Source organism: Arvicola amphibius, chromosome 11 (assembly GCF_903992535.2).
Source record: "Arvicola amphibius chromosome 11, mArvAmp1.2, whole genome shotgun sequence".
In the NCBI taxonomy this organism is placed as follows: Eukaryota; Metazoa; Chordata; class Mammalia; order Rodentia; family Cricetidae; genus Arvicola; species Arvicola amphibius.
The window spans coordinates 112,836,775-112,859,714 of record NC_052057.2 but is presented as its reverse complement, the minus strand read 5'-3'; the positions used below and the strand labels follow the sequence as shown (position 1 = coordinate 112,859,714).

General features: G+C 40.5%; 2 protein-coding genes across 6 annotated transcripts in view; one reads left to right on the top strand and one right to left on the bottom strand.

The window, feature by feature from the left end:
- Positions 1-595, bottom strand: part of Tgs1 (trimethylguanosine synthase 1) — a 29,364-nt gene extending 28,769 nt beyond the window's left edge. The window contains exon 1 of one of the 2 annotated variants that reach the window (XM_038348123.2): positions 356-595. In XM_038348123.2, coding sequence (XP_038204051.1) covers positions 356-459 — 104 coding nt within the window. In that variant the 5' untranslated portion in view covers positions 460-595. The remainder of the gene's footprint in view (positions 1-355) is intronic. The other variant, XM_038348124.2, reaches the window with a different exon arrangement.
- A 56-nt stretch (positions 596-651) lies between these two features.
- On the top strand, positions 652-21,360 carry Tmem68 (transmembrane protein 68). Of its 4 annotated transcripts, none has more exons than XM_038348216.1 (8): positions 652-798; positions 4,000-4,044; positions 4,757-5,145; positions 8,269-8,433; positions 11,408-11,601; positions 16,718-16,778; positions 18,850-18,989; positions 20,106-21,360. In XM_038348216.1, exons 3-8 carry the CDS (start codon positions 4,821-4,823, stop codon positions 20,208-20,210), a joined length of 990 nt encoding a protein of 329 aa, XP_038204144.1. In that variant the 5' UTR covers positions 652-798; positions 4,000-4,044; positions 4,757-4,820; the 3' UTR covers positions 20,211-21,360. The 4 variants fall into 4 exon arrangements, with proteins under 4 accessions (XP_038204144.1, XP_038204145.1, XP_038204148.1 ...); XM_038348220.1 differs by having other exon boundaries at positions 722-798; positions 3,989-4,044; XM_038348218.1 differs by lacking the exon at positions 652-798 and adding an exon at positions 995-1,010.
- The last annotated feature ends 1,580 nt before the right edge of the window (positions 21,361-22,940 follow it).

Below are 22,940 nucleotides of genomic sequence, written 5' to 3'. Positions count from 1 at the left end.
GTAGCTCAAGCTGGTCTCGAACCGCCGTCCCGATCCTGTCTCTGCTACTGAGGCGCTGTGATTACAGGCCCGGTCCACCTCGTCCAACCCACTCAACTTTGAGACTGGCCTTAGTTTATAAGTGCGAAATAACCCATGAAAGCTACCACACTTTAAAAATCAAAATCAGAACAAATCTTTCCTTTAGCAATGGCAGTAGGACACCACCCCGTCAAGACTGAGGGGCTTCGAGTTTCAGTAGCCACCACTCAGGCCTTGAAGCAGGTCATCTGGCTTTCAGGAAAGCCTCACTGGACCTCAGCGACACCCCGAGTCCCGAGCAAGGAGAAAAAGGAAGAGGCCAGGCGCGACTTACTCCACAAACGCCCGGGAGCAGAGGCAGTGGATCGTGTCCTCCTCGTCGCGGTCTTCAATGAAGAGCAGCATTTCGGCCACGTGGCTCCACTTCTCGCAGCACATTTCGTTCTCCGGGGCGGCTCTGCTGTCCCAGGCGGGGTTGGGCCTCTGCTCGGTTGCTGGAGACAGAGAGAGAACACCGGCCAGGGCAGAGGAGCCGGAACGCACCCGGGAACTCTCGAGCCTGGAGCCCGCCAGGCGCGCCACCGGAAGCAGCAACGGCGACTACAGGAAGAGGCGGGGAGAGGGCGGTGTCACAGCCAAGGTGGCCCGGGCTTCTTCCTTACAGGTGTTTAAGGATAGCTCGCCGTCACCGATCGCCCGCCTCGCCCCGCGGCTCAGACGCTGAGTAGCTGCCGACGTCGCCGAGGACGGTCTGGCTTGCCGTGCCTCCAGCTGCAGGTGCGTGACCCCCACCCCGGGCCTCCCCGCGCTGCTCCAGCCTGTGGCAGGCGGGGTGTCGGGGTCGCGGGACGGGGAACGGAAAGGCGGGCTGGTCCCCTGGGCTGCGCTTCCCCGGCGGGGAGCGGAGTTACTGTCACACCCGTCACCCGCGGGCTCTCGGAGACCCAGGCGCATCCTCTCCGCTCCTGGCCCTTCCCGCAGCTTCTCTTGTGAGACTGGGCTTCTCTCGCGCCTGGTGATGGAGCTGGAGGGAAGCGTGAGGCTCTAGTGACGAGGGTGGTTGGAGTGCCGACCTGTTTGGAATCCTAGTTTGTGCTCTTTAGTACCGTGTGACCTGGCCCTTTCTGAACAGCATCTGATCATCTATAATAAGGGGCCGAATAGCAATAATTACCCCGTGAGGTTGCGGACAGGATCAAAGGAAGCAACCCTTATAAACTTTTATACTTGCAAATTCGAGTCGGTCCAGACCTTGTAGATGCTGCGTTGCTTTGATCGCAGGGTTTTTCAATCCATTAAACATTTAGTAAGAAATAATAGTACGTACATTGGATATAGAAAACTTAAAGTAGTGCCGTATTTGGAGAGAAAACAAGGCACTCAGTACTAGGTGCTGCTTGAGACTGACCAACAGCCCCTTCAAAAACAAAACAGGCTTATGCTCTAAGGTTGTGGGATCATTGAGGACTTAGTTTATGCTATTAACTATTTATGGGCTATATAAGAATTGAAATGAAATCTAGATATTTAGAATGCTCATTTGTATTCAAGCCACATTTGTGAATCTATGGAGATGCTTTAATTTTTAAAGGAAATGTTTATTCCCACTTTACTAACACTGGTTTATTCTAGGTTAGAAATATATTTAGGGGTTAGGAAGAAAGAAGTATTGCACTTGCAGGCACACCAGTCTAGATGTGTATTTTAGCTGGGAATGGTTGTACACACCTTGAATCTCAGACTTAGGAAGCAGAAGGAGACAGATTCTATGAGTTCAAGCCACACAGTTAGATTCTGGCTCAAAGTAAATAGAAACAAAGATAGACAGATAGTAGATAGATAGATGGATGGATGGATAGATAAATAGATAAGTAGATAGATAAATGAATGTATTACAGCATTATTGGCATGAGTGATTATACTTAGAATATAGTGTAGCACAGAACAGCAGTTATCAAAAGAGTGGAAGATTTTAGCCAAAAGTAGAAGAACATTTTTTTTTTTTCAAGACAGGGTTTCTCTAGCTTTGGAGCCTGTGTTGGAACTGTGGACCACACTGGCCTCAAACTCACAGAGATCCGCCTAACTCGGCCTCCAGAGTGCTGGGATTAAAGGCCTGTGCTACCACTGCTCGGCTAGAAGAGTATTTTTTTTATATTTAAAAAACAAAATCCTTAAAATGTAATGTATGTCAGAACCTGGAGAGAGAAGCTTGAACTCACAATTTGTTTTCCCCTTTTCTTGTTAAAGGACACCTGGGCATTGGGGAGAAGGTGAACTGACTCATGAAAGTTGTCCTCCACCTCCACACCAACATGGAACATACTCACTCATGCACCTCCCTATAGGGTCAGGATGGATATATATAGTTTGAGACAGGGTTTCTCTGTAACTTTGAGCCTGTCCTGGAACTAGCTCTTGTACACCAGGCTGGCCTTGAACACACAGAGATCCATCTGCTGGGATTGAAGGTGTGCAGCACCACCACCCAGCCAAACTGTGCTTTATTAGCTGTTTTAGGGTAGTCATTTTGTGAGAAACAGTTTTCCTCCTAGACTTTCAAAGTTAACTCTTGCTTTTGGCTGTGTCCCATACCCATTAGATCATCCTGTCTCTATTCTTCCTCCCCTGCTCTTGTCCTGGGCTATAGTAACCACTATTCTTTTTGTTTGATTGTTTTGTTTTCTAGACAGGGTTTCTCTGTGTAGCCCTGGTTGTCCTGACTTTGTAGATCAGCTGTCCTCAAACTTGCAGTGATCCACCTGCCTCTGCATCCTTGCATGGTTGAGTACTGAGATTAAAGGTGGGCACCACCACCCAGCACACTATTCTTTATCTTTGAGACTGATTTCATGTATTAAGTATGAGATGGTACCATCAAATTTAGTGTGAGACTTCCCACCTCAGTTAACAAAGCCCTAAAGAAAAATCCTCACAGACCTTCTTAGGCTTAGGCTAAGATTTGCTTCTTAGGCGGCCGACAGCCAGGAGTAGCTACAGAGTGATGCTGAGTATTTCTCTTCTGCTCGCTGGTCACTTGTATTATCTCCTGAGAAGTGACTATTCAAATCATTGGCCTTCTTTTTTTAATGGGATTATTTGGACTTTTTGTTGTTGTTGTTGAACCTTTTGAGGGCTAAGTACAGTCTAGAAAGAGCCTGCTGTGGAGGGAACTTTAGTGTGTAGCTGTTTTTCCCATTGTCACTTTTTTGCTTTTGATGTTTGTGCTTTGGGAGCACAGTTTTCCCTGCGCCTTTTTTTCTAGTAACTTTAAACTGTAAAGTCTAATATTGCTGCTTTTGTTGAAAATAAAAGTTATGCTGTGTTCATCCTCTGTGAACAGAATAGACCTGGTTTTCTCACAGATAAATGCTATTGGTTACAAGGAAATCAGACCTAATACCCTGTTAGTTCAAGTGTGTATCGTCACAAAGCTAGCAAGGTAATCTGGTAACAAGACAATATGTAATTGCTCTTGTGCGAGGGTCTGATTTAGTCCCTCTCTTTTATTCCTTTCCCGACTCTAACAAAGAATCTGAGAGGACTTTCTTAAGATTATGCAATAGGAAATGATAGTTAAACTGTGTTTAGATCAGACTTTGAACCAGTGAAAATATGAAAGAAAGAAGGAAATCTTGTGTAGATAATTATATAAGATTAATATAGTTGTATTGTCCAATATATTTAGCAATTTGAGTGACAGCCTATTAGTAAGAAGAGACATCCTGCATTTCTGCGTCCCCCTTAGAGATGCAAATGAGCAGGTTCATGTGGGCTCTGGTAGAATGGTGTAATATATAATCAGCAGTCTTCAGCTACGCAGAGGTGTCCTGAATGTGACTAACTTGTGACACACCTAGGGCTGTCATTATTTGTCAGATTTGTGCCTGTCTCCTGCCACTTAGTCCATGGAAATGTAAACTTAGCTGTAATGATTTTTATTTAATGATATATTTCATTTGTTTACTGTGTTTTCAGAGCACTTATATTGAAGCTAGAGACAAGATATTTGTGCAATTTCTGGTAAGTCAAGTACTTGTCTTAGACAATGACTTCATACAAAACTTGTAGCTATGTTTTTAGTCATTTATGTTTTAATAGAAATTTTAGTGACTGTAAGATAAATGGTATATGTATAATTTTTAAAGTTCTGTGTATCAAAAGAGCAGACAGGCTCCTATGAAACCTGTTTCTCCATGAAGAAAATATCCATACGTGTATGTTATCATTTCCTAAAGCTTTGGGTTGCTTTACTGAATCAAGTACTGATGTTTTCCTTTGTGAGGGACACAGTTGGTCTCAGTGTAAAGTGGAAAATGGTGTGCATGATCCACAGAAGATGAGCTAGAGTAACGTCCGAGCTGTGCTCACTGCGTCAGTTTTCCTGTCCCAGTCACAGCTTGGGGGTTATTTTAGAAGTTATTCCCCGTTAAGTGTGGTGGCACACGCCTTTCATCCCAGCACTCAGGGGGCAGAGGCAGGCGGATCTCTGTGAGTTCAAGGCTAGCCTGGTCTACATACTAAGTTGCTGGACTGCCAGGGCTACACAGAGAAAGCCTGTCTCGGAAACAAAACCAAACCAAAAAGCTAAACCCAACACTTTTTCATAATTTTGTAGACAAAATGTTATCATTTTCTCATTAAACATTAAAAATCTATTCATCTTTTATGTAGACTAAAATATTTAACTTTGTGTGTGTGAAGAGTATAACTGAATTATTTTTTTCCCTTCTAGTGTTGAGATTAAAACATATGGCAATGAAGAAAGAGACAGAATTTGGGGTTTTCATCTGAAGAAAATGACAGACAACAACCAAACCTGTGCTGCAGGCCAGGCCTCCGTGCCCTACATGACTTGTTTGATTCACGTGCTTGAGCAGTGGCTGGGTGTGGAACAATTGGAGGACTATTTGAATTTTGCAAGCCATCTCTTGTGGGTTTTTACCCCACTGATACTTTTAATACTCCCTTACTTTACCATCTTTCTTCTCTACCTTACTGTGGTTTTCCTGCACATCTATAAGAGGAAGAATGTGTTAAAGGAAGCCTACTCTCATAATTTATGGGATGGTGCAAGGAAAACAGTGGCCACTCTGTGGGATGGACACGCAGCGGTTTGGCATGGTAAGCAGGGATGCGGTGGTGTCTGTTGCCATGGTGTGGAGCACTGACACCATGTTTCTGTTTATTGATTGGGAGGTTGCTAAAAAATAGGATGGAAGGGATATTTAAAATTTTTTGTTAATCTGTTTACATGTATTGTGTGTATGTATGTCTCTAAATGATTTTTCCTAACACATTTGTTTCTGTTGAATTACATAGCTCGCTCTCTCTCTCTCTCTCTCTCTCTCTCTCTCTCTCTCTCTCTCTCTGTTTAATTTTTGAGACAGGATTTCTCTGTGTAGCTCTGGTATCTGTCCTGGAACTAGCTCTTGTAGACCAGGCTGGCCTCAAACAGAGATCTGCCTGCCTCTGCCTGCTGAGAGCTGGGATTAAAGGCGTGTGCCACCACCGCCTGACAGCGCTGTCAACTACAATGAACTGAAATATGAAAATTGATGTTTAAAGCATCTATAAAAACTACTTAAAACTGTCAAAATTTCTTCTTTTCCTACCACACAGAGCAATAGCTTTTCTTGTGACATTTTCATATGTACCTGTCTTATGTATGGTTCTTCTTCATGGCCAGGTCCTTTTCCTCTCCCCATCCCCAGCTCTTTCTGTCCCTCCTGCTTTAAGCAGTCCTGCTCTCATTTCACACATATCCCATAAATGTCCTTTGTTCCCTCCTTCCTTTTCCCCAGACCCTTCCTCTCCTCATTGACCTCTTTCTGTTTCATAGAAACTGCTTTTTCTTGTTGTTTTTAAATATTTATTTATTCTGATTGTGTGTGTATGTGCATCTGCGGGCCTGTGGTGGCAGAGGCCAGAGGAGGCTGTCAGGTCCCCTGGAGCTGGAGCTGTGGGCTGTTGTGAGCCCCCTCAGTGGGTGCTGGAAACTGAATTCTGGTCCTCTGCGACAGCAGCAAGTCTGCAGAGCTGTCTTTGCAGCCACACCCGGTTTTAGTTTTTGAGATGTGAAGGCAGGGGCAGGAGGGAGGGTCTTGCTATCTAGTCTAACCAGCAGTCCCACCTACTTGACTAGATTTTTTTTCTTTTTCTTTTTCTTTTTCTATTCTTCTTTTTTTTTTTTTTTTAAGTTTTACTTCTTAGAGACAGGGTTTCTATGTAGCCCTGACTGTCCTGGAACTCTGTGTAGAACAAACTGGCTTTGAACTCACAGAGATCCACATGCCTCTGCTTCCCAAGTGCTGGGATTAAAGGCATGTGCTACTATTCTGTTGAGAGTAAATTTGATTCTACCAGTGTGACGTTTTTAAAGAATGAACTATTATATCATAGTAATAAACATAAATATGAGTTGTATAGTGGTGTTTACCTGTTTGTCATTTGATTCATCTAAGAAGTTGGCGTGTATTCCCAGATAAGTGAGATGGCAGTCCACTTCTTTCTTGCTGACCGGAGAAGCTGTGACACCGTGCCCTTAGTGACCAGTGGCTCAGCTTTTGGCCGCTGTGAAAACTGCCTCCGGTTGTCTGTTTTCAAGGGCTTGTGCTTTCCTTGGCCAACTTTTCCTTCATTTTCAACCAGTCCCTTATTTGTAGTCCCTTATTATTGATGCACTTGGACTTTATAAAAATGCCCAAGGGCCGGGCGGTGGTGGCGCATGCCTTTAATCCCAGCACTCGGGAGGCAGAGGCAGGCGGATCTCTGTGAGTTCAAGGCCAGCCTGGTCTACAAGAGCTAGTTCCAGGACAGGCTCTAAAAAAGCTGCAGAGAAACCCTGTCTCGAAAAACCAAAAAAAAAAAAAAAAAAAAAAAAAATGCCAAAGGTTCGATCCATATGTGCCTCAATCCCTTTCATTTCCATAACAGAATACCTGTAATTGGGTAATTTGTAAATGGCTCAGTTCTAAATGTTTTAAGAGCATAGGCAGATACCTCTGGTTCCTGGTGAAAGTCTCAGGTGGCTTCATGCATAGTGTAAAAGTGGAAGGGCAAGCAGGCACCTGAAGAAAGAAACATAAAGGGTAACTTTGCTTTATAAAAGCCTGCTGTCTTAAAAAGTAGTTTCTAACACATATTAGCGCTACAGTTGGGATTCATGAAAGATCCCTACACGTGCTCCCTTTGTGCATTCATATTGCCCATCTGCCCTCTACTTCACCCTCCTTGTCCAGTCTCTAGTGACCGTTGTTCTGTACTGGAATTTTGATGAATGGCTCAGCATTTGGAGTCCCTGTTACTACTGCAGAGGACCCAGGTTTGTGTCCTGGTACCCACCACCGACCGCCTCTTTGGCTAATGTGTTGTAATAATAATATATTCATATTAAAATATCTATAAATCCTTTTTTTTTGAGTGCTCTAAATACTGGTAAATACTTTTATCCACTTTTACTTCTTTAAACCTTGTATTCTGATAGATGAAGTTTATATTCTATCTCTGTTTTGCTCCTCAGGAAACAGTTTCAAGCAGGGGTCTATACCCCTTTGTCCAAGACTGTACCCTCACTCTGCTTCCTCGTGTACCTCGGAAATAACTTTCCTGAACCTCTGTGTGATAGCCTAAGGTTCTTTCATGCTTCACACATTCCCGAAGCATGTACACTGTTGGACAGAAAAGATCCCTAAATATATTTATAGTAGAATCCTACTTATGTTAAATAGACATCAGAAGAAAATGTAGGTGCCATCCACACTAGGCGGCGAGTCATTTGTGGGTGAGCGTGTGCAAAACCATGAGCACGGGGAAGCTAAGGCAGGTTGCGAGGGCTCCCTGATGGCTGTCCTCGACTGCAGGCAGCCCTAGCCTAGGATCCACTCCTCCACACTTGGCTCTAACCTCTGGTACCAGCCCATGCTAGGGTGGATTCTGCCCTTGTTTCACTCCCGCCCGTGCTGTATTTGTGCTGTCTGTCTTTGGCTCCCTTCCTCCTCCCCAGCACCCGTCACGTGGGCTACACTTTCCTGCTGAGGGCTCCCTCTCCTGGACCACCCTTGCTGGTGGCTCCCAGCGCACACTCTGCCACTCGAGTGCCATTCTGTCGCACTGTAAGAACCAAATTATTCAGTGTCCAGAAGACTGGGAAAGGGTAAGAACTATCCAAAAGAGAAGCGAACCGGGCAGCAGAGACCTATTTTAAGTTACTGCATTTTATGTATCGGCAACTTGTCTTCCTAACAGGTTACGAAGTTCACGGGATGGAAAAGATACCGGAAGGACCAGCTCTTATCATTTTTTATCATGGAGCGATTCCCATAGACTTTTACTACTTCATGGCTAAGATCTTCATTCACAAGGGCAGAACGTGCCGAGTAGTAGCTGACCACTTTGTCTTTAAAATCCCAGGTAAAACTTAGCTGTGTGTAATGATCAGATTGTGTGGTAGTGTGACCTTAGTGTTGTTTAGCAAGTGTTTGCCAAGCTAGGTAGTGGTGGCACACGCCTTTAATCCCAGCACTCGGGAAGCTGAGGCAGGTGGATCTCTGAGTTTGAGGCCAGCCTGGTCCACAGAGCGAGTCACGGGACAGGCTCCAAAATAACACAAAGAAACCCTGTCTCAAAAAACCCAAAAAAAGAAAAAAATAAGAAAGGCGTGTTTGCCTCTTTAGGATAACAAATTTGAAAACATCTAATTATTCATTTTAAGTAAGCCTGAACTGACCTTGAGTGGGTAATCCTTCCTTAGCTTCTCAAGAGTCCTGGATTTCTAGGTGTGGCCACCACTGCTGGCTCTAATTATCTCCCCTTTTCCTCCCTTTTCTTCCACACTGACTCTCTTCCTTCTTCCTCCTCCTCTTTTTGCTTTGCTTTTGGCTCTTCTGGGGATTGATCCCTGGGGATGAACTAGGAGGCAAATGCTCTCCCACTGAACTGCAGCCCTCTGGTCCTGTTTCCTGCTGGTTACCCAGCCTGGCTTTCAGCCTGGTTTCTAGAGTAAGCCTTCTGCCTCAGCCCACCAGGCAGGCGGACTGCAAACATATGTGCCCCAAGAACAGGCTTAAGTCTTGAATTTTGTTTCTTTATTGTGACGTTGCAGATGGGACACTAGGCACCTGCTCTGTTTTCACCTATATCCCTAACCCAAATCTTAAACTTTTCAAGTAGAATTTTTTTAAAAAGATATGTAATTTTATATACAAGGTAGTTAAAATTTCATATTTTTTGCAAGATAATTCTTTTCTTGTTTAATTCTGTTAAAGTTTAGTAGCAAATCAAAATTAGAGAAAAAGTATATAGGCTGTGTTTGTCTTTACTGTCCTAAAGAGTATGCCCGTATATCATGTCTCATCTAGTCTGTGAGCTGCCTCATGGACTCATGCTCTTCAGGATGAGGACTGCATTTTAAGTCTACTCATAATAGCTTTATAGTTTTTAAAAGTTACTCAAATTGTTTAAGATAAAGTAGTAGTTCTTTTTTTTTTTTTAAAAGCAACAACTCATTAAATGACCTTACTGAAGATAAATCTTATTTTCTTTCATCACTAAATCATTAGAAACAAGCCAGGAGAGTTGATAGTATGCTCTCTGGAATGCTAAAGGCAGAGCTGGCCCAGCAAGCAGACTCAAGCCCAGCAGCGAGTTAAGGACCAGTCTACTCCAGTGCCTTCTATACGTATGGTTAGTGCGTTAGTCTGTGCCAAAACCCCCATTTCTACTTTGTGTATACACTAAATCAGATGAGGCTTTCCTCCGGAGAGAATGTGATGACGTTCTGCAGATTGGGAACAGAGGGTATTAGAATCGCACTATAACTAGTTATTTTGATTTCTTTAAGTGACATTTTCACACACTTACTATTTTGTGGGTTTTATGCTCCCAAAAGATTTAATGGTAAGCATTACTGTCTTACAATGCCTTCTATGCTTGTCCGGTTCTGGAGGTTAAAGCTAGGGCCTTCCACATGCCAGCCAAGCAGCCGCAGTCGTACCTCTGAACCACACCACAGCCAAGGACAGTTTTAATATCTGGCTCAAGTGCTGGCTTCACTGCTGTTCTGTTATGGAGCATGGGTTTGCTTTTAGCTTTTCCTTTTCATAAATAAAAAAAATGAACATTTTTAGGTTTTTCAAAACATTTTTTTCTCTATGCCCATACCATATTTGACACTGATTTACCTTTAGTTATTTATTTTAATTCTCAGTGCAAGAGAGAAATTCTGTGTTCTACCTTCCCTCAGTTCCCTCTGAGAGTGCACCCGATTCAGTCAGTCAGGTGCTGGTACAGGTGAGAACTGGTTCAGTCTTAGTGATGTCTATGATGTTGGTTCTACTCTGTGGGCCTGGGAAGCAGTGTTAGTCTGCCTAGTTCTAGGACCCATCCATGCCCTCAGTCTCAAGCAGGAAAAACGGAAATCACATGAAGTTCCACTGTAGGGTTTTTGTTAAAGTATTTTCATTGACAGGATGTCTTTCATGCAGGGACAGTCATAGTGTGAAAGGTTATATGATGCTAAGGTTTGGAATTAGCTCTTCCTGGGTTGAATACCCTTCCTCAGTTGATTCAGGTTCTCAAGGATCCTTACTTGCTGTTGTTATAAAAATTTAATTGTAGGATTAGAATCATCTAACTTTTTATTTCAATAGATTATAGTCTTAGCTAATTTTGGTATGGCTGAATGTAGTCAGATTTACATTCTCTCAGGTGGTTCTTTGTTGCAGGGTTAGTGGGAGATTAAGATTCGAGTTGCTAGCCGGGCGGTGGTGACGCACGCCTTTAATCCCAGCACTTGGGAGGCAGAGGTAGGCGGATCTCTGTGAGTTCGAGGCCAGCCTGGTCTACTAAAGCTAGCTCTAGGACAGGCTCCAAAGCTACAGAGAAACCCTGTCAAACCCTGTCTCGAAAAAAACAAACAAACAAAAAAAGATTTGGGTTGCTGATGAGACATCATCTTTGATTGTTTTAACAGTACTTGAGACTGTATGTGGCCTGAAAGTCAGTGGCAGGTACTTAGGACTGGACATAGAACAGTGGGAAAGTCTATTGTGTGACTTAGAGTACACTACTTAGCCTTTAAGCCTGGCTTTTATCATCTGTAAAATGGGGAGAACAATCTCTGTTTTTTATGATAAGGTTTTAATTAAGAATTTGAAAATGTAAGGTAGCCATAGTAAGGAGGTGATTAGGCAGGAAATAATCAATAGTAGGTGATCAGTAAGATATATATTACTTCATAAGTGAAAATGGTCTTGTACCTTAAGAGCTAGTGGCGTAAGAAAGTTTATAAAACTCTAGCTAGTAAATAGCATAGATTGTGATGAGTTTTGCTCTTAAAAGAATTGAACGAGATAAAGATATATCTTTGTGCTTATGTTTTTTACAGGATTCAGTTTATTACTAGATGTATTTTGTGCTCTTCATGGGCCAAGAGAAAAATGTGTTGAAATCCTGAGGAGTGGCCACTTGCTGGCTATTTCACCAGGAGGAGTCCGAGAAGCCTTGCTCAGTGATGAAACCTACAGCATCATCTGGGGTAACAGGAAAGGCTTTGCGCAGGTCGCCATTGATGCGCAAGTGGTGAGTCACACCGACAATCCTTGTTCAAGCAGATGCTTAAAGGTGGGCCGAAGTGTACGAAGCCAGCATCTTTCCTCATAATAAAGTCGCTATATATAACAATTTATAGGGATATAGCAAAAGAATACTATTCCTTATGCATAAGAAGCCATCTTTAAAACCAAAAAAGTGATCTGGAAATCTGGCAAGTATCCAACAAGGTTTTATTTCTCTCAGTTGTAAATTCCACTTTCTTTATTAGATTTGTAATTCTGTACACAGTCCCACCATTCTTTCAGTTATTACTATTTTTTGAAATGACATCGTCAGCTCATCCTGTGTGTTTTACACCTTTGGTAAATTTGGCACGATGAGTTGGTGTGTTTCATGGATGAATTTGTTTTGATAGTTTTTTTTCGTGTAATCACTTTTTATAACAACACAAGTGCTGGCCGACTAATGTCATTTTTCATTAAAAACAACCAGCTATTTTATAGTATAATGATAGGAAATGGATAGTGGTGTAATTTAGACATTTTTAAAGCACTTTTCAAATGAATTCATCAATAAAATTAAATGGACTTGGGAGACCCCTGTAATTACTGTACTTCCCAGACAGTGGTGTGAATGCGCTCTTGGTGTTTTCTTTTGCCTTTGGAAAGGATTCCTTAGTCTTTTGCTCTCCGTGGCCTAAGGAGATGTATCCTGAGGAGTGCTTTCTGTCAGAAGGGGGTATTGCTGCCCCTCACCGGATCTTGTTCTTTTCTCCAAGCCAAGAGGTTGAGCCAGCTTCAGTAAATTAGCTTTTCAGGTTGCTGTCGTTAGGGAGACCAGCCTGCATCTTTGGTCTGACTCTGCATCATGTAAATGTAGATTGTTGGTTAAAAAAGAAAGATTGTGGGTGATTCATTCTAACTAAAGAAAAGTATCAAAGGAGAATGAATAGTTTTCAGCAAAACAAAATACTCCAAAGCACTCTTTTCTCTCCTGTATCTACACACCTGCTTATGTGTGACTCCTGGAAGTCATTGCTATAGTGCTCTACTGTGGTCTCCTAGTTCAAATCAATCTACTTCCTAACTTTTTAAATAACACAGTCGTTCAGTAGATAAGTTCTTTAAATAACTTACAACTTCCTATTTGAATCAGTAGTACAGTGGTCTACTTTGAGTAGGCTTTAAGTATTTGTGGAATTAACTGCTTCTTCTTTAAACACAGATTACTCAGCAAAAAGCTTTTTAATTTACTCATGCATTTGTTGCTAGTAATAAAGAAAATCGACAGATTGTACCCATTTCTTAAAGTTTTGTAAGCACAGATGTGGACACCGGAGTGGTCGACTGTGAGTAACACGGGACACAGAAGGCTGCTTGCTGCTGTGCGAAACTAGGATGATCAGTGAATGTAGTAGAGCAAGAGTAAAATCCTAATCTAAAACAAGACATTGACTTTTTTTTTACATTTATATTTTGAAAACTTTTTTTATAGTTTTCAGATAAAGATAACAAAATAGTTTGAATCTTACAAGTTTATCTTGGAATTCCAATTCTTCATCCTTGTGTTTACACTTTGAAGCAGGCTATTGCTTAGGAGACCTGGAAAGGAGGAATGACAGAAGAGCTGCTCAGATTCTTGAGTCTCTTGGTAACTTATGATAAGCTAGATAATTCAATTAAGTTTTTTTTTTTTTGTAAAATTCCAAATATTTGAGAAAGAGCCTTATATAAATTTTAATAAATACAACATTTTAATGCTGTTAGTTTACCAATAACATAAGTCCTATAAATAGTTTGCAGCACTTTTGAGGTTTGCCTGAGGGCTCTATAGAGTCAGGATGTAACTTGTAATATTCTAATGCTGTAGTTCTCAACCTGTGGGTTGCGACCCCTTTGGGGGTTGAACAACCCTTTCTCAGGGGTCGCTTAAGACCATCAGAAACCACAGATATTTGCATTATGATTTGTAACAGTAACAAAATTACATGTATGAAGTATCAACTAAAATAATTTTATGGTTTGGGGTCACCACAACATGAGGAACTGTATTAAAGTGTTGCAGCATTAGGGAGGCTGAGGACCACTGTGGTAAAGGTCACAGCATTAGGGAGGCTGACGACCACTGTGGTAAAGGTCTCAGCATTAGGGAGGCTGAGGACCACTGTGATAAAGGGTCTTAGCATTAGGGAGGCTGAGGACCACTGTGGTAAAGGTCTTGGCATTAGGGAGGCTGAGGACCACTGTGGTAAAAGGTCTTAGCATTAGGGAGGCTGATGACCACTGTGGTAAAGGTCTCAGCATTAGGGAGGCTGAGGACCACTGTGGTAAAAGGTCTTAGCATTAGGGAGGCTGAGGACCACTGTGGTAAAGGTCTCAGTGTTAGAGATGTGAGGAAAACTTCAAAAAAACTTATACAGTTGAAAATGATAATAATTATCACTTAATAGACCAAACCAAATTTCCAAAAATGCAAGAAAACACTTAAAACTATGGAAGTATGATTAGCTGTGTTTAAGAGGAACGACTGGAAAAGCACTTGTTTAGTGTGTGCCAGGCTTGGCAGATTTCCCAGCAATGCCCCTTCCCCCAAAGTAATTTAAAAAGTAAGCTGGACATGCTGAAAGAAATAAAGGGGGATCCAATTGTCGTTCACAAAATATCAGCAGAAAATATCTAAAGGTCATTTGAATGGGACAGACTTTATATTTTTTTATTCTTCTCTCATATATTACATTCCAACCGCACTTTCCTCTCTCTCCGAGCCTCCTACCACCTCCTTTCTTCTGATTCGTTCCTCCTCTCGTTCCCTTCAGCAAAGGGCAGTCTGGAATAGATTTTTTTTCTTTTTCTTTTTGGTTTTTCGAGACATGGTTTCTCTGTGTAACAGCCTTAACTGTCCTGGGACTAGCTGTTGTAGACCAGGCTGGCCTCGAACTCCCAGAGATCTGCCTCCCGAGTGCTGGGATCACCACTACTGCCTGGCTTCTGGGATAAACTTTTATTTGTACTATGTAACTCTTATTTTGTGGATTCCTGAAAGTATTTAGGTAGTTCCACATCTAGGTTGGGGGAAAATTACTTTAATTAATTAGAAATAAATAACAAATATAAAAGAAAGGAACGTTGTATTTAAAAATTATTTGTGTTATTTCACATTATCCATAAAAAGTTTTGAGGTAAAGGTAATTATAATTCTCCCCATTCTTCACATGAAGAAAATAAGGCTTAGATTTGATAATCAACTTGTATAGTGTTTGCTCTGTTCTTAGTAGCCAAAGTAGGACTCTGTAATTATGCTAAATTGATGTCCCAAAAAATAGTTTTACAAATGTGTACACTGTGTACATACATAGAGAGCAATATGGGCATAAAAATAATAAATTCTCTATTACGTATGTAGCTGTCTTGTGTACAAATATGCACAAGGAAAGGGTTAAATGATTGTACACAATCAAGTTTATATAAATTAGTGCTGTTATCTTTAAGGATTGAAGCTTGATGCACTTAAAACCATAGGTCCAGATTAACATGGAAGACTGAGCCAGCTCAGGCAAGCATTCTTCTATGAAATGGCTTCTAGAATGTTCTTCTGCAGAAGTTTAGCTATTTCGGGAATGGTGTTGAACTTGAATCATCTTCATGAAGTGCACACTTTAATAACAGGCTTTGGGGACCATGCCTGTCTGTAGATACCGTCAGCAGTTCCAGTCATGGGAGAAAACAGTGTCTGTGACCTGGAATGGCTTCTGTTCCTCCCGTGCATCCTAAATTCTCAATTCTGGGAATGTAACTTTTAAAACAGTAGGATTTCAGCCATTTCATTTTACAAAACTTGTCATCTTAGATAGTAGTGGTTTTTTTTTTTTTTTTTTTTACAAAAGAATTCAGTGTTCATTATCATCTCTATGCAGTGGTTTCATGAATTAACCTCATTTTACAGTTTGACAGCTGTGTCTGCTTGTTGGCATCGCTGCTGCCTGTCTCTGACGTCAGGAGCATCGTCTTTCTGTATGCGCTCATTCCTTCCTTAGTTCTTCCATAACTTCCTTTTATCTCATCTGTTCCAGGTGTTTTTCTAAGTGCGAGGGACACAGCAGTGAACAAAGCATGCGTTAGGTGTCCCTGAACTATGTTAGATGTCGTCCCTCTGCTGAGAGGGACAGCAGGTGATGAGCTAGTTCATTGTGAGGACAAGTTGTGTGAAGTATATCCTTGTGTTTTCTTCTGCCCAGTGAAGTGAGTGAAAAAGACTTAGAATATTGTTATCTTTATCTAAGACCCTGCTTGTAACGGTGTGGAGTTCTGCAGATAATGTGGAACTTCATGAACATGTGTACACACACATGTATATGTAGTCTAATCTATTCTAAACATTCAGTGTATTTGTTTATATATGAAAGTATTTTATCCAATTTTGATATATTTTGCTGTTTACAATAGCATGATCTTCCTATATGATGCTTTATGATATTGCATTATTTTATGACATTGACCTAGTATTTCCATTATCAAATATCACATTTAATCACTGATGTTCATGGACTATTCTATAAACTTGTTATCTAAAATTCTTCAATTTATACACCTTTTAAAAATTTTTACACATGCTTTTTGTTGATAATGAACAGTTTAGATTTGGCGGGCTCACAAAAAAAATGTATTACTAATTTCATGAGAACCGCAAAGTCCACCCCCAGTGACACACCTCCTCCAGCAAGGCCACGCCTCCTCATCCCTCCAGTGCAGTTCCATTCACTGGAGACCAAGCATTCAAATATCCGAGCCTGTGAGGGCCATTTTTAACTAACCACCACACTCTTCAAAGTGTCTTCATCTCGTAACTTCCTTAATGAGCATATTATTTAGGAATGAGTCATGAGTTTCAAGGGTTTATATATAAGGAAAATCAGTAGATAAAATATTGCATGTTGCACCTAAAGGATAGTCTTTCCAATTTATATTCATATAAATGATGAAGTCAAATTTAAATTTGATAAATCATACCACCTTAGATATGCCTCTGGTTTTAAAATCTATTTTTAGTATTTCAAATGTGCCTTCAAAAAAGTTGCCTTAGTGATTCAATGGAGACTTTAAGTGTATTTATTTATTTACTTTTCAATTCAAATTCTTTTCTTTAGCCCATTATTCCTATGTTTACACAAAATATTCGAGAAGGATTTAGATCACTTGGAGGAACAAGTAAGTTCTCATTCCTATGGTTTTTATAGTGTAATCTTTAAAATATTAGGCGTTTTGAACACTATTAGGAAAACTTGTTTTTTTTTTTTTTTTTTGGGACAGGTTCTCACTGTGTAGTTCTGGCTGTCCTACAACTCCCCAGACCAGGCTGGCCCCAAACTCAGAGAGTTCCCTCTGTCTCTGGATCTCCAAAGTACAGGAATTAAAGGCATTGCTACTATGCCTAGTGACTTTGATTTATTCATTTTAGAAAATGAGTGTTTAGATAACGGTTCTCCATAAACTCTGAGTGATAATTGATTCTGAGTAGTGACAGTTATTACTTTGCAGGGACTGGGGACTGAGACTGGATCTTACCATGCAGCCAGGCTGGCCTCATATTTGTGATTTTCATGCTTTAGCCTCCTGAGTTTTTGGTAGACACTGTGCTTTTGATAGGAGTATTATATACATGTTAAAGTTTATTTGAATGGACTTTTTAAATCTTCAAAGCAATTCATCTAATATATTGTGTTAAATTATGTTGATAAAATTTAGAAAACATTTATATACTGTCAACTGAAGAAACTAGTTTTATAATGGAGTGACCTACATATTAAACTAAGATTGCCATCAGAGGAGGTGGGGATATCATTTGCTTTGGTTTATCGTATTACTTAAAAAATGATAAACTATACTCTGTTTATATTGATTTTTTTATCTGTAGTTTACTAATTAAAAATTCACTTTTAATATAATTGTAAGAATAAAAATTAGGATTTTTTTCCTTTAAAATGTCTCTTATTTTGGAATGTTCAGCTTGTTTTTGGCTTGTGATTTATATATTATATTCAGTTGAATACATTTTTGTAACTGTTGCTGTTCCTAGCCACATAAACCCTTTAGAAAGCCTTAAATTGCTGTTGTTTTAATGCATTTCTTGTATTTAACTTTAGAGATTATCTCTAATTTTTTGTTAATCTTTTCAAATAGCAAATCAGAATTTATTACAGAAATTTAGTTTCTTCAATTATGAGTTATTTTCAAAATTTTATTGACTGCTTTACAGCTTCACTTAAAGTTCAGTATCTCTAAATTAAATGTCTATTATCTTTTATTTTCCCTCCCTCCCTCCCTCCCTCCCTCCCTCCCTCCCTCTCATTCTTTCTTATCTATTTATTTATTTTTGAGGCAGAGTTTCACTGTTGTAACCTTGGCTGGCCTGAACTTGTTAATAGTCTAGGCTGACCTTGACCTCACAGATATCCACCTGCTTCTGTCCTCCCATCAGTGCTGGAATTATAGGCAGATATCCTCATACCTAGCTAATTTTAATTTTTTTTGAGTGTTACTTTGGGTGTGGCAGTAATTTTTCTGTTTCTGTATGTAATTAGTTTTTTCAATACATAACTGTATTTTGTGAAACTTACCTTTTTGGATTCCATTGTTGCTGTTTTTGTTTTTTAACCGTCTCTCTTACTCATCTTTAATACCTTTAAGTTCAGTCCTGCTGAGTTAGATATAGCTATCTCTAGAAGGCCAGTGTGTGGTGTCTGCACGGCTGGGCCTTCACTCCCTCGCCTTTGTCTTTGATACTTGTAAGACTCTTGCTCTGCATACCTAAACGTTTCCAGGTCTGCTGGCGCTCGTCAGCCTTTGTTCTGCAGTGATAGTAACCTGTTTGTCTTTTGAAATTCTTAAATCTTTAAAATGTTTCTTGGTTTTTTAATGCACTGATTTAATTTTCCCTTTTATTTTTAAATTTATAGAAAAAACTGAGTACAAAGTACAGAAAATTCTTGTATATCGCTTCAGCGGTCTCTAGACTCATTCCTCATGAACACATTGTACCAGTACATGATGAAAAGCTTCCCTTTAGGAAAGGCTGTGCTGGTTATGTAGCTTATATACTAATATGTGGATGTGTGAGGCACTGGATTCAGCCCCCAACTTCAGAAACACACACACACACACACACACACACACACACTGCTATGAATTGTAGCAAGTCTTGTGTAATTAATTAGAAAATTTACAGTTATATGCATAGTACATTTGTCCAATAAAAATTATTTTGCTTACTTTGAAACAGGATTATTTAAGTGGCTTTATGAAAAATTCCGCTATCCATTTGCTCCAATGTATGGAGGTTTTCCTGTAAAGTTGCGGACCTTCTTAGGTGATCCCATTCCATATGACCCAAAGATAACTGCCGAAGAATTAGCTGAAAAGGTAATTTGTGTGTTCTTTCTTAGTCTTAGGACAGATTTTGTTTTAATTATTTGAATGTCATTGTTTATGTATTATATGACAGAAGTTCTCAAACAGTGGTTTTGCTCCATTGGAGACATCTGGCAAGGCCCAGTGACATTTTACTAACATGAAAGAGTGGGGGTGGGGGCGACTATCGACATTTAGTGTTCAGAAGCCAGGGATATATTTATAGGCACCTGCAGGATGACGTTTCTGTATCTCAGTCTTTAATAGTAAGAATGAGAGAAGGCCAGAAGTGACGTAGAGTTCTGTCAGGTGCTGTGTGTGACTGGAAGCCTTGAGGAACAAGCAGAGGTAAGCAAACATGATTTGAATAACGTAAGTTAGTGAGGATTCTTCAGATGTTGGAGTGATCAGTAGTCTAGCAAGCAGATGAAGAGTCACAAGGATGAGAAGACTACTGAGCTTGGAATTTAGCATTGAAAGAGTCTCAAAATTATGGAAAAGGAGCCACAACCTGGCCTGACTCCTGCTAGGCAAAGCTCTACCACTGGACTATATCCCTTGCTATGTGGTGTTTGATTATAAATTTTGTACCAACCTATATATACTATATATGGGTGAGGTTCATTTAAAGCATTTTGAACTATGATGGAAACTATGTAAATTTGCTGGGCATGGTGCTGCACCATTAATATGATATTAACTATAGCCCTGGGGGGGAAGGGGGAGAGATAAGTGAAACTCTGTGAGTTTGTAACCAACCTGGTCTATATTGTGAGCCCCTGTCTTGGTCAAAACAAGATGAAATAAAACAAAGCTAAAATAGATACAGTTTAGCTCTGTTAAATACATCCGTGTTGTTGAACAGAGGCAATCTTGAGGATTTTTACCATGAAAAGCTGGGTCTGTTCCCCCTGAGCACCATCTTCCCATTTCTCCCTCTGCTAAGTCACTGACAAGGCCCCAAAACCTGAAACACTAAAATTACTGGAAGAAAGTATAGGCAGGGGCCTGCAAGATACGTGTGGGAGAGAAGTTCCTTTGCAAGTAGTATGGCATGGAGATTCTAAAGGATGATTGGTGTGTACTGAGGCTGAACCAACAGTGGTTTTTCTTTTGTTTTTTAACTAGACCAAGGACGCCCTTCAGGCTTTGATTGATAAGCACCAAAGGATACCGGGCAACATCAGGAGTGCTCTGCTGGACCGCTTTCATAGTGAGCAGAAGGCCGATTGAGAGACAATGTAATGAGTCTCTAGTGACAAGCTCACAGCTGCAGTACTGTCTTAAATTTTTTTAGGTTGTATAATAGTGTTTTTTAAAGCATCATGTTAATAAGTATCTTTCTTAGAACTTGTTTATTTAAATTTATATTGTTAACCTCGTCCTTTCAATCAGTTGTGTCAAATTTATAAGTAACTCATCAGTTGCCTGACTCAGAAAGTGATCATGTTGCATTTGCAATCTTTAGTAGCATATGATAAGCATAGAGTCTTAGTGTTAAGTCTTTCTTGATATCAGCAGGTTAAGCAGACTTTCCTAAATTATGTCTGCTGTGCCGATCTGATCATTAGGGGCGCGTGCATTAGGTGTAGCACTGAATTTCGGTGAGAGGTGCCTGTCTGTCTTCATTCCATTCACAGCTGCGGGTAAGTTGTAATGCTTTTGTACCTCAGCGATGCAAGCATGATAATATTGTGGTGATGAACATGACTTTGAGTTGCTTGTGTCCACTGTGCTGTCTGTAGTGTGAGAGCTATAACTGAACTGATTCCTGAGTCCTGAAGGAGTTAGGTACATTTGTTTTTGTTCATTGAGCGTAACAATTCCTTCAGGTGTGATGTCCAGTTGCCAAGCATATTGAAAGAGCTGTACTGTTTTATAAATCAAGACATTGTTATTTCTTTAGTATTTATTTTAAACAAGTATCTAAGTAAACATATAGAATAAGTTGTCAGCATGGTGTTTTATTGGGGTAAGGATAGAATCACGGTCACATTCCGCAGTTCATGTTAGAAGCTGATTCTAGGCTGAGGAATAAGGAACAAGAAAGCACTGATATTGCTTACTATCCTGGTTTGTTTTGCTATGCTCTGCAGCCAGTCATGTGGCTTACTATTTCAGTAAAATGTACTTGAATGATGAATGTCTGTAAACACGGAGCTCTCTGAAAATGTAATGGCATTTGATTTGTTGTCTCCCTAAAAACTGATTTTAAAAGTATTTAAACAGCAAAGTATCATAAATCCTCTGCAGTATGTCTCTTTCCAACTTTGTAGTACTTGGGTTTTATATGAATTTTTTAATCACAAGTGTATATTTATGATATATATAAATATATAAAATGTATATAGAAATGATATAAATAAAGGTGAATTGCAAATCATTCTCTTGTGATATTGTCTGTGAGACATCATTTAAAATAATGTTTGTTTTACTCTTCTTTTTCTTATGAATCATATCTTATTTTAGCCACAATAAATGTGTAATATACTTCCTGTGTGGTCAGTATATTTCAGAGGCAATTTCAGTGAAAGGAGTCAGTTTGCTGTTTTTCCCCTTCTGTTAGTGAACCTTACTTAGTTCAAATAGTTCAAAGCTGTTAAGTAGCTCCAGAATCAATGAGTAAAAGACGATAAAGTGAACAGGAGAACTGTTTTGGAGGATCAGTTGGCTTTAAAGATTGGAGAAAGAGTCCCATTTGTCGGTAATGTTGCAAAAGTGGTCATTTCCCCAGTATTTACGTATTACTCTTCTTTTAAAATAATCTTAGGTTCCTGGTACAATGTCAGGGTCCCATCCTGACTGATACATTTTTGTCTGTGCCGCTTATTCCCTTTGTAAGATCCAGGGACTGACTTGGTACAGTTGGAGATCATGATGGAGAGGGTGCGTTAGTGCCTGACTTATTTTTTGCCCAGTGTTCACAGTTAGCCCTGGCCAGCATGAAGGGACTTTGGAAGCTTGAGTCTCATCTGCTTTGCTGGGAAAAGTTTCAGACCCCTTTTTAAAAAACTTGTATTTAGAAAAATAGAAACTCAATATTGCAGTCATGGCCGAAACACTCCTTGTACTCTACCATGTCGGCCGTTGGTTCTGTGTTTTTTTTCCATTGTTTTAACAAAACACCATGACAAAGGCACAGCGCTTAATTTGGGGCTCACAGTTCCCCCAAAGAAGATGGATGCGCAAAGAAGAACCTCCACCTGGAACTTGCTTTGAATGTGGCAGCGCCAGCCACTGAGCAAAAGCTGCCTTTAACCTTAACTGCTGCAGAGAACCCCCTTCAGTCTGTGGACACCAGGATGCTGAGGAACGGACTGCTTGGAGTTTCCTAGACAAAGGCAGGCTGGTTCTCCCACACGTTCTCAGTCCGCAAGAAGTCTTTTGGACCTTCTGGGCCCCGGTAGGCATAGACCTTTCAGCTGAAGATGGATGTGGCCCCAAGACCTCTGTCCTCAAAGACTATGAAGAACCCTGGGGTAGCTGTCTAGGTAGCCAACAAGTAAGTCTCTGTTATTTTAATCGCTAACTCAGGTGAAATTTATCCTTTTCAGAACTCTGAAGCTGTTTGACGACTAGGCTAGAGGTAGCTTTGTCAGTTTAGCAGCCGCAAGCAAGGCTTTAGCTTCCTTCTCAGTTCTCTCTGTGAAATTCAGGTCACAGGCCTCTCTCTCCTAGAGCTAATACTAAGTTGAAACACAGTTTACTTCGTTACCAGACTCAGAAAAGAGATAAACTCACACAACAAATTTCAGGGCAACTTCTTACCAAGTCCTTGTTTAAAGATACTCGCTTTGCAGTGATTGCTCTCAGTGGTCAGCCTCCTGTGTCTCCTGGTGAATTAGAAGGCACTTTAAGGTGGTTTATGTGGAGATAGGAAAACTTATTTGGTGATAAGGAGAAAGTGATCTGAGAATGAAACATGTTCCCATTCTTCTTTCTCGCTGTTGCTGTCTATAACTT